At 37.2% G+C, this 15615-nt stretch overlaps 1 protein-coding gene across 1 annotated transcript in view; it reads left to right on the top strand.

Annotated features, from left to right (window-relative positions):
- The window catches only part of AQR (aquarius intron-binding spliceosomal factor), a 120996-nt gene that overhangs the window by 88610 nt on the left and 16771 nt on the right, over nt 1–15615 (top strand). Inside the window, exons 28-32 of the mRNA XM_049898977.1 lie at nt 2229–2300; nt 3351–3538; nt 4181–4352; nt 10727–10897; nt 14982–15067. Coding sequence (XP_049754934.1) covers nt 2229–2300; nt 3351–3538; nt 4181–4352; nt 10727–10897; nt 14982–15067 — 689 coding nt within the window. The remainder of the gene's footprint in view (nt 1–2228; nt 2301–3350; nt 3539–4180; nt 4353–10726; nt 10898–14981; nt 15068–15615) is intronic.

Raw genomic sequence — 15615 nt, forward strand, 5'->3', positions numbered from 1 at the left:
AGTTTTAGTATTTGTTAAGGTAGGTTAATTTATTGTCACGAAGTATCATTTACCTGTTAAAAAGCTCTTCAAACAGAACTATAAGCTATAAAAATAACATTTGACTGTGGTTTTCACGTAGTAGACATCTGTGTGCTGGTATCATTCCCATATTAAGCATACATCCAGTCCCTGGTTATTCGACCACTGGGTAGATGGAGAGCCTTCCATATGAGGATATGGAATACTCTTATACAGAGAAATAAAATGACCTCATCGCATGATTAAGACAGGAGGAAAGCTAGAAGGCAAGATATCCTGTTAGCCCGTGACTCAATTGAAGTGGAATGTAACGACAGAGCAGTGAGTTGGAATTCTCAAACTTTGTGATTTAGTTAGCGATACTGGCTTAAAGTCAAGTTTTAATGTTAACTTCCCACAGTCAGTTTAGCTGTTGTTTAAAATAAGGGCTGTGTGCTGGTTTAAATTCAAGGTGAGCAAAATGTTTGCTGTTGAGAGTAACTGACAGTTTTAAAATGTTAAAAACTCATTGCAAGATAGGTGCTAAATAAATTCAAGGAGCTAGAACTGTTGTTACCTTGGATGAAAGGTTCCTCAGCTACAAGGTAGGACAACTGTGATCATTTACTAAGAGGTTGTGTGAACTTACCCTAGCGGTGTGAATGTACCCTGTTGCAGTTTATTAGTGAGAATTTTTGACCTAAATATTTTGTTCTTCTACAGTATACATTCAATTTGATATTTAATAACAAAGGGAAATGACACGATCATAATTAGCATTTTATGCCTTCACTGCAGCCTTTCAAATGCATTCTGCAGACGTTAGTCATAACTTACCAGATTTGCATTGAGCATTCTCTGTGCTTAAATCGTGCAGTACACCTAAAGGTAGTCAGCATGAGTGCTGAGCGTGTCCTTAGGGTTTTTCTATTTTTAATTTTTAAACATTACTTTTATCAAACTTATATATGAATCTAGTTTAAGAGTTTAAAAATTTTCCGGAACTATGGAATCTAGCTAGGCCACCAATCCTAGACAAATATAGATACCTTTTGGGAAAAATGAGCAAAACAGGAATTATAGGACATATAAAAATTAGTTCAAAGGAGAAGTGCGGTCAAGCATTAAGGGTAAATATTCTCCCTCTACATTCCACCTCCCCAGAACAGAAATGTGCAGTGCCTAGCCTTACTGGGAACTGGGCTAGACTATAGATTAGTGGGAGGATACAGACATTAAACAAGTTAAATACACAGATTGTGTTGTGCTGTGAGACAAAGAAACAGAATACTGTTTGAGACCAGCTTTAGATTGGGAGGTTGAGAGAATGCTTCATAAAGTAGGCTTTAAGCTGGTACTTTAAGGCTATGAAAGGACTAAACAGACAGAAAATAAGAGAGAATAGTGTGTGCAAAGGACCTGAGGCAGGAAAGCTTTTGCCATTTCTGGGAAACTGGAATAGGTCGATGTGGCTGAAGCTTTGTGAGTGAGAGAAAGATGACAGATGAGGTGGGAGAGGAATGCAGGGGCCAGTTGTCTTCAGAGCCATGCAGGTCTCGTTAAGTGTTTTTTTTCCTGAGACAGTAGGAAGCTTGAAACCTGGAGGTGATATAATCCTGTGACTGTTTTGGTGGTTTAGAGGAGGCAAGACAGGAAGAGGAGGGACTAGTAGGTAGTTTATTGGCAGTAGTCAGAGTGGGGGCTGGGACTAGAGTGGAGTGGGGGTAGAAATGAGCATGAATGGGCTCAAAAGATAGTTTTGAAGGTAGAATTGACGTGCTTGGGTGATGAATTGAATGTCCAGGGGTGACAGAGAAGTAGATTGTGGAGTGCAAATAGAACCCATGAGGGGAAAAAATTTAACCTCAAAATATCACCCAGCATAAGAGTACCAATGGCAGTGGCCTCATATACGGTTATAAATTGACTCTTGCTTATGTAGAACTTAAAGAGCTGCATTAAAAAGTGTTGATATTGTGTTCCAAGAAATGATACATGAGATCTCAATGTAGAGTTGTACATTTAGGGTACTTCCCTGAGGTTAAAGACTTGAATTGGTGAAGCAGGGGCATAATGATCAATAAGACCATGAAGTTTTCTATTTGAGTACTTTGTATGTTGTTTCTTATCTGAAATTATTTGGGTCTTTTTGAACGGTCATTTTGGTAGTAGTTGTTTGGCTTTTTAGCTGTCTTTTTGACAAGTTTTCCCCTTTCTCCCATTCTTAGTATGACAACATTTTAATGGAAGAGGCTGCTCAGATTCTGGAGATAGAAACTTTTATACCTCTTCTTTTACAGGTAAGAAATTAAGGTTTAAGTCAAACAGAAAGTACGCTTTTAAGAATTTTGGGGGCAGCATCAGAAAATGACAGAGTTCCGGGGTGCTAATTGCCGCAATTATGCATTACCCTTAGTGTCATTATATTTGGTATTCTATTTTAAGCCTGTAAACTTCCTTGAATCTATTCACTGGTTGTTAGTAGTTTGTATTGTCTCAGGGAGTACTATTTAAAAATTTATCGTTTATAGAGTGGTTTTGAAAAGACTTGGTAATTGTAATCAAGAAAATTACATTGTTAAACAGTTTGGAGGGTACCTTTTTTTTTTGCTTACTTTGTTAAAGTTGTTTCTAGAATTGTTTTTGATGTGCCCTGAGGACACTGCCTTTCTTGAGGCCTGAATTTTTACCTAAATGATAATGTTTAAGAATACTTCTGTACAATAGTCTTTATGATTGAAGCATTAACAACAAAATGTGGAATTCCAAATTTAAAGATAGAGACTGCTCTAATTTACAAATAGATTAGGTTCTAAAAGTTGTCTTATAAGCCAGATTATTTGGAACTTGCAGTGCATTTTATCATGATATGTCTTGAGGAACAAGGAGATATGTAGAGTAGGAAAATGAAGTAGTTGTGTAGGAGATGAAAGAAGATAGTTTTTGCTACTTAGGGGAATCCAGAACTGGCCTGAGCGTAATTTTGATACAAGGTATTTGCTTTGACATCTCTCCAGTTCCCTTCTTGGGTATCTGTCTCTCCCTTTGCACCCTTTTGCTAGTGCTGAACCTGAGCCTCCCAGGTGTCTTTGGATTACCCTACCTGTTAAAGTAGGGTAGTTCTGTGCTTGCTTAATCCCTCTACCACCCCTTGCCCACCGTCAGCCAAGAGCAGTGGTGCCCAAACTTGATTCACAAGGCATTCCGTAGATTTACCAGATTCCTCTGTGTGGAGCTGGTGAATATGGAGAATTTGTAAGCTAATCATACAGTTTATATAGAATGAGACTCTTATATGATAAGTTGGAAACTTTAAATTAGACTCTTTTGCCATTTCCTCACATTTCTAGAATCCTCAGGATGGGTTTAGCCGGCTGAAACGATGGATTATGATTGGTGATCATCACCAGTTACCTCCAGTCATTAAGAACATGGCCTTTCAGAAGTATTCCAACATGGAGCAGTCTCTGTTCACTCGCTTTGTTCGTGTGGGGGTTCCTACTGTGGATCTAGATGCCCAAGGGAGAGCCAGAGCAAGGTAAGGGAGACAAAGGGAAAGTAAATCACTCCTACTGAAGGACATCAGTTCAGTGACCCTACTATTTGTAAACATCTTTTGTATAGGCTCCTAGCATTTCCTACTATCCAGGAGCTTAATTTACAAATGAGGTGTACATTGACCGAAGTAAATTATTTCCTTTCTTGTATTCATTGAGATTTTTTTTAAGTGAATAATAATCTGAGGGCTTCTTTTCACTGCCTGTTCCCGTTTCTTAACGTCCCCAAAAGATAAACAGATGTTATAATTTTGAACTCGAAGCAAAGTTAAACAAGAGGAAAACATGTGACTCTTACTTTATATAAGGTGCACAGGCCCTGTCTTGTAATTACCTCAGTGTTTTCCTCAATTTACAATCTTTCCTGATTTTTTTACTTCAGGAGTAAAGATAGCAGAGAACAATGGAGCTGTCGTTTTTGTAATATCATCACTCTTCTGACACTTGGTTACTTGAAATAGGGTGGCTAAGGTTGGAAAGACATTGTTGCTAAAACGGTGACCAGAAAAATGAGTGATACGAACATTGCAAAGGAAACACAGTTTCTTTGAAACCTCCTTATGTGTAGTAAAAGGAATTTTACGTTGCTAATCTCCTTTGCGGGGGGGTTTGTTTTGGGAAAGCTTATGCAACCTCTACAACTGGCGATACAAGAATCTGGGAAACTTGCCCCATGTGCAGCTCTTGCCGGAGTTCAGTACAGCAAATGCCGGATTGCTGTATGACTTCCAGCTCATCAACGTTGAAGACTTTCAGGGAGTTGGAGAATCTGAGCCCAATCCTTACTTCTATCAGGTAACAAAAAATGTGAAGTGTTTAAGTTTATTTTGCGTTTGCTTGCTTGGCTGAAGTACTACCTAAATCAGTGATAACCATTTGGCTAGCCACTGAAAATAAGGAAGATTAGGTCCCCACCTCAAACACAACACAAAAAATTAAATTTCAGGTGGATTAAAGGTATATACATTAAAGAAAAACTATAAACATACTAGGAAGTACTAGAATAATGATGGATGTATAATGTTGGGGCGAAAAGGACTTCCTAAGCATGTTACCAAAAGCAGAAATCGTAAAGATACTGATTGATTTGACAGCAAAATTTATTGTCAACATTTAAATTTAATATATATACCTTATAAATCAGTTTAAAAAAAAAATCAACACCCCAACAGAAAAATGTGGTAAGGGCAAGAATACACAATTCACAAACAAAGATACAGATTTATAGCAAGTATCACTCAGTGGACTGTTTTTCACCTGTTTGACAGTACTTAGTGTTGGAGTATATTTGGGGGAAATTTTATACTTACACAGTGTTAGTGGGGAAGTAATTTGGTAGACAAATTTGTCAGTATATGTTAAAATTAATGTTCCCACTTCTAGGAATTTTTCCTAAAGAAATAACCGGACAATTGTTACCAAGATTTATATGTAAAAATATTCGGCACATCATTTTCTTTACTGCAAATTATTTTGGAAATGAGAAACAACCTAAATGACTATCAGTAGGGATTGATTACATTATTACTTCTTCCATATACTGAAATGCTGAATAATCACTAAGAATGATAATAATATAATTTTGTTTACTGATAAGAAAATTGTTTGTTAACATTAAATGAAAAAAATCAGGTTGCAAAGCAGTATCTATAGTGTTCTATATTTTATTTTTAAAAAGAACCATGAAAACAGGCATATGAAAATATATACAAATAATCTATATAAAATATATACAAATCTATATAAAAATAATCCACCAGGATATACAAGAAAAGATGGTAGTCTTTAGGTAATAGCATTTAGGGTGATTCTCAGTTTTCTTTTTTTTGTCTTTATAGCAAAATACTCAATAATTATGTTGTTAAGTAAATCAAAAATCTTGAGTTACATATGAGAAAACATCGTACATCACTGGCTAAAATGTGTACATACAGATATAGCTCCCACCTCTTGTCTGTCAGTTTGTCTACTGTGATGGCTTATGTGTTCCTGTGATACTGGAAGCTAAGCCACTGGTGTTTCAGATGCCAGCAGAGTTACCCATAGTGGACAGGTTTCAGCAGAGCTTCCAGACTGTCAGACTGGGAAGAAGGACCTGGCGGTCTGCTGAAAAAATTGGCCAGTGAAAACCTTATGAATAACAGCGGAACATTGTCAGATGTAGTGCCGGAGGATGAGCCCCTCAGGTTGGAAGGCACTCAGAATACGACCGGGGAAGAGCTGCTTCCCAAAGTGCAGTTAATGATGTGGAAGGAGTAAAGCTTTCGGGGCCTTCATTTGCTGATGTGGCATGACTCAAAATGAGAAGAAACAGCTGCAAACGTCAATTAATAATTGGAACATGGAATATCCAAAGTATGAATCAAGGAAAATTGGAAGTTGACAAAAATGAAACAGAACACTTGAAGATCGATATTCTAGGCACTAGTGAGCAGAAATGGACTGGTATTGGCCATTTTGAGTTGGATAATCATATGGTTGATTATGCCGGGAATGACAAATTGAAGAGGAATGACATCACGTTCTTCATCAAAAAGAACATTTCAAGATCTGTCCTGAAGTACAACGCTGTCAGTGATAGGATAATATCCATACGCCTACAAGGAAGACAGACTATTCAAATTTACATACTAACCCCTAATGCCAAAGATGAAGATTTTTACCAACTTCTACACTCTGAACTTGTTCTAACATGCAGTTGAGATGCATTGGTAACTACCGGTAATTGGAATGTGAAAGTTGGAAACAAAGAAGGATCAGTAGTTGAGAATACAACCTTGGTGGTAGAAAGGATGCAGGAGATCGCATGATAAAATTTTGCAAGACCAATGACTTAGTCATTGAAGATACCTTTTTTCAACAATGTAAACAGCAACTATACACATGGAGAAGGAGCCCTGGTGGCATAGTGGTTAAAGCACTCAGCTGCTAGCAAAAAGGTCAGCAGTTCTAACCTTCCAGCTGCTCTGTGGGAAAAAGATGTAGCAGTCTGCTTCCTTAAAGATTTGTAGCCTTGGAAACCCTATGGGGCAGTTCTACTCTGTACTGTAGGGCTGCTATGAATTGAAATCAACTCAGTGGCAATGAGTTTGTTACACACCTGGACCTCACTGGATGGAATACACAGGAATCAAATCGACTACATCTGTGGAAAGAGGTGATGGAGAAGCTCCATACCATCAGTCAAAACAAGGCCAGGGGCCAACTGCAGAACAGACCATCAGTTACTCATATGCAAGTGCAAGTTGAAACTGAAGAAAATTAAAGAAAGTCCATGAGTGCTAAACTGCAACCTTGAGTATAACCCACCTTAATTTAGAGACCATCTCAAGAAAAAATTTGAGACATTGAATACTAATAACCAAAGGCCTGATGAGTTGTGGGGTGACATCAAGGATGACATACATGAAGACAGCAAAAGGTCATTAAAAAGATAGAAAAGAAAGGCCAAAGTGGATGTCAGAAGAGACTGTGAAACTTGCTCTTGAACACAGAGCAGCTAAAATGAAAGGAAGATGCGGTGAAGTAAAAGAGCTGAACAGATTTCAAAGAACAGTTCGAGAAGATAAAGTATTACAATGAAATGCACAAAAATCTGGAGTTAGAAAACCAAAAGGGAAGAATATGCTTGGCATTTCTCAAGCTGAAGAAACTAAAGAAAAAATTAAAGCCTCAAGCTGCAATATTGAAGGATTCTATAGGCAAAAAATTGAACGACAAAGGAAGCATCAAAAGAAGATGGAAGGAATACACAGTCACTGTACTGAAAAGAATTGATCAGCGTTCAGCCATTTTAGAAGGTAGCACATGATCAAGAACTGATGATGCTGAAAGTCCAAGCTGCGCTGAAGGCATTGGTGAAAAACAAGGCTAAAGAAATTGACGAAATATGAGTTGAGATGTTTCAACAAACAGTTGCAATGCTGAAAGCATTCACTTGTCTATGCCAAGGAATTTAGAAGACAGCTAACCTGGCCAACTGACTATAAGCAATCCAAAGAAAAGTGGTCCGATGGAATGTGGAGCCAGTGGAAATTATTGAACCGTATCACCATTGTCACAAGCAGGTAAAATTATGCTGAAGATAATTCAAAAATGCTTGACATTGACAGGGAACTTATAGAAATTCAAGCCGGATTCAGAAGAGGATGTGAAACGAGGGGCATTATCGCTGATGTCAGATGGATCTTGGCTGAAAGCAGAGAATACGAGAAGGACGTTTACCTGTGTTTTATTGACTATGCAAAGGCATTTGACTGTGTGGATCATAACAAATTGTGGAGAACATTGCAAAGAATGGGAATTCCAGAACACTTAATTGTGTTCATGAGGAACCTGTATGTAGACCAAAAGGCCGTTGTTCAAACAGAACAAGGAAATACTGCATGTTTTAAAATCAGGAAAGGTATGAGTCAGAGTTGTATCCTCTCAGTGCAGTTATTCTGAGCAAATAATCCCAGAAGCTGTACTGTGTGAACACAGCATCAGGATTAGAGAAGACTCATTAACAACCTGCAATATGCAGATGACACAACCATGCTTGTAGAAAGCCAAGAGGACTCAAAGCACTTAGTGATGAAGATCAAGGACTACAGCCTGCAGTATGGAGTACACCTCAAAATAAAAGAAGCACAAATCCTCGTAACTGGACCAATAAGCAATATGATGATAAATGGAGAGAAGACTGAAGTTGTCAAGGATTTCATTTTACTTGGATCCATAATCCACACCCATGGGAGCAACAGTCAAGAAATCAAACGATATATTGCATTGGGCAAATCTGCTGCAGAAGACCTCTTTGAAGTGTTAAAAAGCAAAGACCTCACTCTGGGGACAAAAGTGCTCTTGACCCAACCTGAGGTATTTTGAACCGCCTCATATGCATGCAAAAGCTGGACAATGAGTAAGGAAGAATGAAGAAGAATTGATGCCTTTGAATTTGGTGGTGGTGAAGAATATTGAGTAGGCTGCCACAAGGAGGAACAAATCTGTCTTGGGAGAAGTACAGCCAGAATGCTTCTTGGAAACGAGGATGGTGACACTTTGTCTCACGTACTTTGGGCATGTTATTAGGAGGGACCAGTCCCTGGAGAAGGACATCATGCTTGGTAAGGCAGAGGGTCAGCAAAAAAGAGGAAGACCCTCAACGAGATGGATTCATACAGTGGCTGCAACAATGGACTTGAACATAGCAATGGTTGTAAGGACGGCACAGGCCAGGCAGTGTTTTGTTCTGTTGTACACACAAGTCCCTGTGAGTCGGAACCAACTTGGCGGCACATAACAACAACAGAGCATAGCTCGCGAAGATCTTACTTTTCCTCCAAATATTTTGTTTTTTAAAATCAAGTTACTCTTCATTTGTATCTTAAAGCCTGAGAAAAGATGTGACCTTTAAATGGCAACTTTGAAAATACTAAAGCGTGACTCAACTTAGTGATATTTGTTTATAGCCGCCTTGGAAGGCTGCTAAGTGTTCTATTGGAATTTCTCTTATGTTTTCGTTACACACTGTTTTTGGAATTTCTTTTTCAGTTAATTGTGTTACCTGTGCCATACCATAGTATTGATCTGAAACATTATTATGTAGATTATGTTTTCTTACTCATTAAACCCGGCTCTTGAAAAATAAATACACTTTAAAATGATTTGTTGCTATTAAAGAAATTTCTGAAGAGGACATTTTCTACCCAAATAAGAGCACTCCACTTTTAAGGGATAAAATTGGAGGAGTTAGTGTCTGAAGGGAAGAGGATGAATGGGTGGATAAATGAATAAAAGTGACAAATTTGCAAGGGACTTGAATTTTTGGAGAGTTCTGAAATGTTTGTTAAAATATATTTCATGTTGCTTTTTGTTAATACCTTGTGTCTGACTTTTGAGCAAAGTCCCAGATTGGCCAGTGTTCAGCTTTCATGTGAACAAAGAAATGGGTCCTATTTGTTGGAGGACTCATTGCGTCAGTCTTCCCAAAAATACACCTTGAAAGTAAATTTCAACCCTAGCTTTTGTTATGGCCGTTTTCACATTTCCCAATTTGTTCATTTATCTGTATTAGAGCTATTGTATAGGTAAATGTAGTTTACCACTGATAAACAAAATGGGAAAGATTCATATAGTCAGGTGGGTCCTTTTCCTTCCTGTCTTTCAAAGACCTCTGTTGTTGTTTGGTACTACTGAGTCGTTTTCAAGTCATAGCGACCCCATGTGACAGAGTAGAACTGCTGTATAGGGTTTTCTCGGCCGTAATCTTTATGGAAGCAGATAGCTACGTCTTTCTCCTTCTGGGTGGGTTTGAGCTACCAACCTTTTGGTTAGCAGCTGAACGCTTTACCGTTTGTGCTACCAGAGCGCCAAAGAACTAGCAAATTTAGGTGACAGAGGTAACTGAGGCTGTGTGAGCCTGTAGTCAAGAACCAGGATATAAATGATTTTTTGAAGATCTTCCTGTAATTTTCTTATTGCCTTTACATGAAACTCATCTTCCTGTGCTTTGGTTTTTTATTTTCATGTTCTGTTCGTGTTCTCATTGAATTTCTTCCTTCAACTAGTACTTTGAATGTATTTTCTGCTAAACTGAACTGAGCAGCCTTATGTATGATTCCTCTCTTTCGAGTTCAGTTAAGCTGTTGGTTTTAATCTCCTTCCCACCAGCCTTTAACCAGAACCTCTAATGTAACAGCAAGCCAGACTGGCCAGCTGGAGGCCACATCCACTTCTCACTAAAGTGGTCTGGTAGATACAGCAACCATCAGTACGAGAACATAAACAAAAAACAAAACAAAACAAAAAAACACTGAGAAGCCTAAGGAAGGAGGAAGAGCTTTGTGTACTGTAGCAAAATTTTATTAATCTTTGTTGTGATTTCTGTGGTCCCAGGAATATTAGGCCTTTAAATTGCTGTATTGTTTCACTATTGATCCATATATTGCAAATATATTGTATTTGTCAAAGGAAAACAATTACCACCTACTGTATTTTATTTATTATTCTTAAACTAAGATGAGGACCTCTCTCAATTTTATGAAAGGTTATCTTATTGCCCAGGTTATTAACTCTTCACTTCCTGTGGCATGCTAAGTGAACAAATTGCTTGATTAACCATTTTCTCTGTAAAACTGAGAACCAAAGGAAATACTTGCACATTCTGGTTATGTTTGCATTTGCAGAATCTTGGAGAGGCAGAATATGTAGTAGCACTTTTTATGTACATGTGTCTACTTGGTTACCCTGCTGACAAGATCAGTATTCTAACAACATATAATGGGCAAAAACATCTCATTCGTGACATCATCAATAGACGATGTGGAAGCAATCCACTGATTGGAAGACCAAATAAGGTATGCGTACAATATTTGCTCTTAGTTGTCATGTTGGTAAGATGGAAAGGCATATAGTTGTTATGAGTGATTTATGTTGTTCCATTTTGTGTCTTTGCTCTCTCCCTTTTAAGATACATGTGGACATGAAATAATAAGGACTATAAATAATTTTCTGGCAACCCTATCTGATTAGTTTTACTGATTTTCTGTGAATTTCTATATTGGCTAACACACTGAAGAGTAGTTTTTGTTGATAGTAATCAGAAATAAATGTTTCTAAAGCTTTTTTGTTAGTAAAATGATAATGAAATCACATTATAGTTTATATACCATTACCGAAATATGAACTGAAGCATGTTTTGTTTTGTAAAGGTGTAATTTGTATTGTTTTTGTTGTATGTGGAGATGTGTTTTGCCGTGAGTGAACAGAAGGTTGTAAAGGGCATTCGAACCTTAGGACTATTTTTTATTTTTATACAGTATGATGGAGTAATATCAAATAAAAAGAATGTGCTTGATTTTATTAATAAAAGGTTAAATAAATTAGATAAAATAACAAAACATAAATGTACTATTATTAATGATAAAATCAGGACTTGTGTACATGGCTGTATAAGTCAGCTCTTTCGCCTTTTCTTGGAAATTGTCCAAAAGCAGCAAAGGAAAATGGGAGGAGAAGGGCATAAACTTGATTTTTAGTGAGATGCCCAGATCAGGTGACTAAGATCAGGCAGAAAACACAGGGGGAAGAGAAGTGAGAGGACCAGTCTTGAAGGTGTGGCAAAAAATACACTTTCTGAAGGTGAGAGGCCTACGCTGAAATAGAAACACCACCTCCTTGTTATTCAGCAGCGGTGGTAGGATTCGTAGCGAACAGAAGCTCTCCTGGTCCCACGTTGGTTCAAAAAAGCCTACAGATGAGCTATATTGGCCAAAAGTAGACTGTCTCTGTACCAGCAGAGGAAAAGAGGTCCTTTGGTTGTGAAAACTATTCAGTCTTTAGAAAATAGCCCTGCTCACCCCAACCTAACTTCTTGCAAATAGCTGATTTTAGAAGTTAATTTATTCAATAATGAATAATAAAAGAGAACCAGCACAGGACTATTAATATAGGAAAAAAATGAAAGCGCATCAAAGTGTACTAGTAAACAGTGTGCGTGTTGGCCAGGAACAGATGAAAGTTGTGAATATACATTTTGCTATGAATTTCTGAATACGTAACGAAGTAACCATTGCTCAGAGGCAGAGCTACAAAGCAGAAATGCAGGAACTTAGGAAGAGATAAAACAAGCTGGAAGAAAATGAAACAAAATCATAGAAATAAAGACACAGTTGGAAAGAAGACAAGAAGGAATAGACGCTGCAGAACTCATCATAATGTGTATAGAGAATGAAAATGAGAAACTAATAACTTAGAAATATTGAGTTTAGAAATAGAAGGACTTCAGTATCAGAATCCTCTCCTTTATAAGTAACAAAACCTTAACTCACTTGAATAATAAGGCATGTTACTATCGTTCATAACAAGAAAGCAGAAAAAGGGTGGTTCCAGAGTTGGCTCCCAGTGTGGCTCAATGATGTCACAAAATGATGTCATCAAATGATGTCACATGTTTTCTGGTATCTAGACACCTGTGTCTGAGGTCAGCAAAGCCAAAACAGTTTCTGAGAAGTGGTCATGGGAACAATAATGGAGTTAGATCTGCATTTTATTGGTGGACTCTTAAAATATGGAAGCAAAGAGTGCTGAAAGAAGAAAAGGATCACAAGTGAAAATCCTAAGTATTCTTTTGCTCAAGGGGAAAAAAAAAAGTTTTGATGCAGAAACGCTATGTTAGAACAAAAGTTTGGAAAATTACATGTATAGTTGAAGGGGCTTAAGGGAGGTATCTTCTTAGAATCAGCATTGCAGTGAAGGTCACGTGTTTAACACCTGTACTAGTTGGGTAATCTCTTTACATCGGCCATTTCCAGCCACAAGCTCATCTTCCTAGAACTTTAGGACAAGCAGAATAGGGTGAACAAAACCACGTTTTCCGGTAGAATTGCATGTTTCTAGGTCAGAGGTACAGTGAAAATTTTACCAAAGTGACAGGCTGCATTATATGACAGAAGTTTCATTTAGAAAGATAAAATGGAGTGAATTTGTTTCACAGTTTAGGTAGAGCCCTTCATTCTGTCAAATGCCTTAAATTTTAGTACTCTTTATCAGATGTCACCAGGAACCCAGGTTTATTTCGTCCTTCTGCTCTGCCATTCTCAGCATCCAGCCCATTTCTCAGATAAGCTTTCTTCATGGTCAGGATGGCAAGAGAATCTTCAAGTATAACATCTGCACATAACAACAAAGGACTTACGTCCAGAATGTATGAACTCCAGTAAAAGTCATTGTTAAGTAAGAAAACCCAGTACAAAATTAGCGAATGATATGAACAGAAACTTCACACAGGAAGACATGTGAATGGCCAATAAGCACCTGAAAACATGCTTATCATCATTAGTTGTCAGGAAAATACAAATTGAAACTGCAATGAGATACCTCTGCACACTCAATTAAAAAAAAAATGTTGCCGTCGAGTCAGTTCCGACTCATGGGTACCCCGTGTGTTACAGAGTAGAACTAAGCTGAATAGGGTTTTCTTGGCTGTAATCTTTATAGAAGCAACTGCCAGGCCTTTCTTCCATGGTGCTGCTGGATGGGTTCGAACCATCAGCCTTTCTGTTAGTAGTCAAGTACAACCATTTATACTACCCAGGGAGCTATAGACTCAGTAGAATGGCTGAAATTAAAAAATTGACAATATACTAAATGTTGGCAAGAGTGTGGAACAACGAGCTGTGGCACTGGAACATTGCTGGTGAATATATAAAGTGGTACGGAACTTTGGAGAACGGTTTGACAGTTTCTTATAAAGCTAGACATACACTTAACCATCTAACATAATAACTTCATTCCTAGCAATGAAAACATGTGTTCACAAAAACATTTGTACATGAATATTCATTACAGCTTTATTCAAAAATAGTTCTAAACTAGCAACAACCCAAACATCCATGAAAAGGTGAATGGATAAACAAATCGTGATATGTTTATTAAAGAAATACCACTCAGCAATAAAAAGGCATAAGCTTGTAATGCACAGAACACATGGGTGAAGCTCAGAAATGTTATGCTGAGTAAAAGAAGCCAGACACAAAAGAGTTCATATTTCATGATTCCATTTTATGGAATTCTAGAACTGGCAAAAAATAACCTATAGTGACAGAAAGGAGGTCAGTGATTGCCTGGGACTAGGGATAAGAGGGATTGAGGGTTTGACTACAGAAGGGCATTAAGGAAATTCTTTTGAGATGATTGGAAATCTTGATTGTGCTGGTGGTTACATGGTTGTGTGTATTGTCAAAATTCATCCAATTACAGGAACAGTTAAAGTGGGTGCATTTTATTGTGTATAACTTCTACCTAAATAAAGTTTATTTAAAAAGAAATGTTTTGTAAACTTTCTAAAGGTAGGGACCATGACTTACGGTTTACTGAATTAATGAAAAAAGAGATAAATACATGAGTGCTCATATCAGAGATTCAGAAATCTTCCTGAACTTTCCTATTTATACATATATTTTCAAACTCAGCAAAAAGTACTGTGAAGATTATTTTTTCTTTTTTTTTTTTCGACAGAAGAATGCTGTAGGTGAGTCCTAGAGATATGTTAATAAATGAGCATACTGAAATATATTGCTGGGCCTCCAACTGGGATGACAGTTAACAAGCTAGATGTCCCTGCTTTCATGAGTGTGGCAGTCTAGTGGGGGGAAATTATTAATTAATTCCATAAATAATTATTTAATCAGAATTATGATAAGCAAAATGTAAAGAGTGATATAAGTGTGAGTAACATTGGGACATAGCCTAGTCTGGTTACTGTGTTTTATTTCAATAGTATTAATTTATTTGATCACTCAGTTCCAAGTGTTTGGTGATGTTTTCTTTTGGGTTTGGTTATCTTAAGGGCAGGATGTTTGTTAGCATATTATTTAAATGATCTCTGGAGTTTTTTAATTGTGTTTTTGAAAATAAGCCACATTTCTCTTTTCTTCCTAGGTGACAACTGTTGACAGATTTCAAGGTCAACAGAATGATTATATTCTTCTTTCTCTAGTCCGAACCAGGGCAGTGGGCCACCTGAGGTATGTAAGAAAAAGTATTCATCGTACTGTTGACCTTTACTATACCTTCTTCAGTTTTGAGCTTCCGTGTCTAAGTAGTTTGTTTTTTTTTTTAATTTAAATGATAATTGTTACGACAACTTTTGGTGCTTTCTATTAGAATATAGGAAGATCAGATTTCCTTGTAGGGTTAACCATTGTCATTGCTACTGAATTTTTTGACTCATAAGTGATTTAGTAGTTCTCACTCTTCAGTAACATGTGGAGATAGCATTTTATCATAAAATTTTAATATATCTGTTCTATATCTGCTGGAAATTTAATGTCAAAAATTAAAGGAGGTATAGTGGTAAAAAGTCTCTTTGGAATAAATTTTTCGTTGCTTAGAGTTCTTGAGTTTTTCCTCCCCACACAATCTTTCAGCTGTGGTGTTAAAGGATAAAGAAGCCATTTGTTTTTCCAGGATTAAGAATTGTCAAAACAGAAAATAATCTATTTTTTATAATTTATTATGATGTATTTATGTGCCAGAGATTTATGAGAATAATATCTTATTGAAAGCAGCTGTT

The sequence above is a fragment of the Elephas maximus genome, chromosome 10 (genome assembly GCF_024166365.1).
Source record: "Elephas maximus indicus isolate mEleMax1 chromosome 10, mEleMax1 primary haplotype, whole genome shotgun sequence".
Classification (NCBI taxonomy): Eukaryota; Metazoa; Chordata; class Mammalia; order Proboscidea; family Elephantidae; genus Elephas; species Elephas maximus.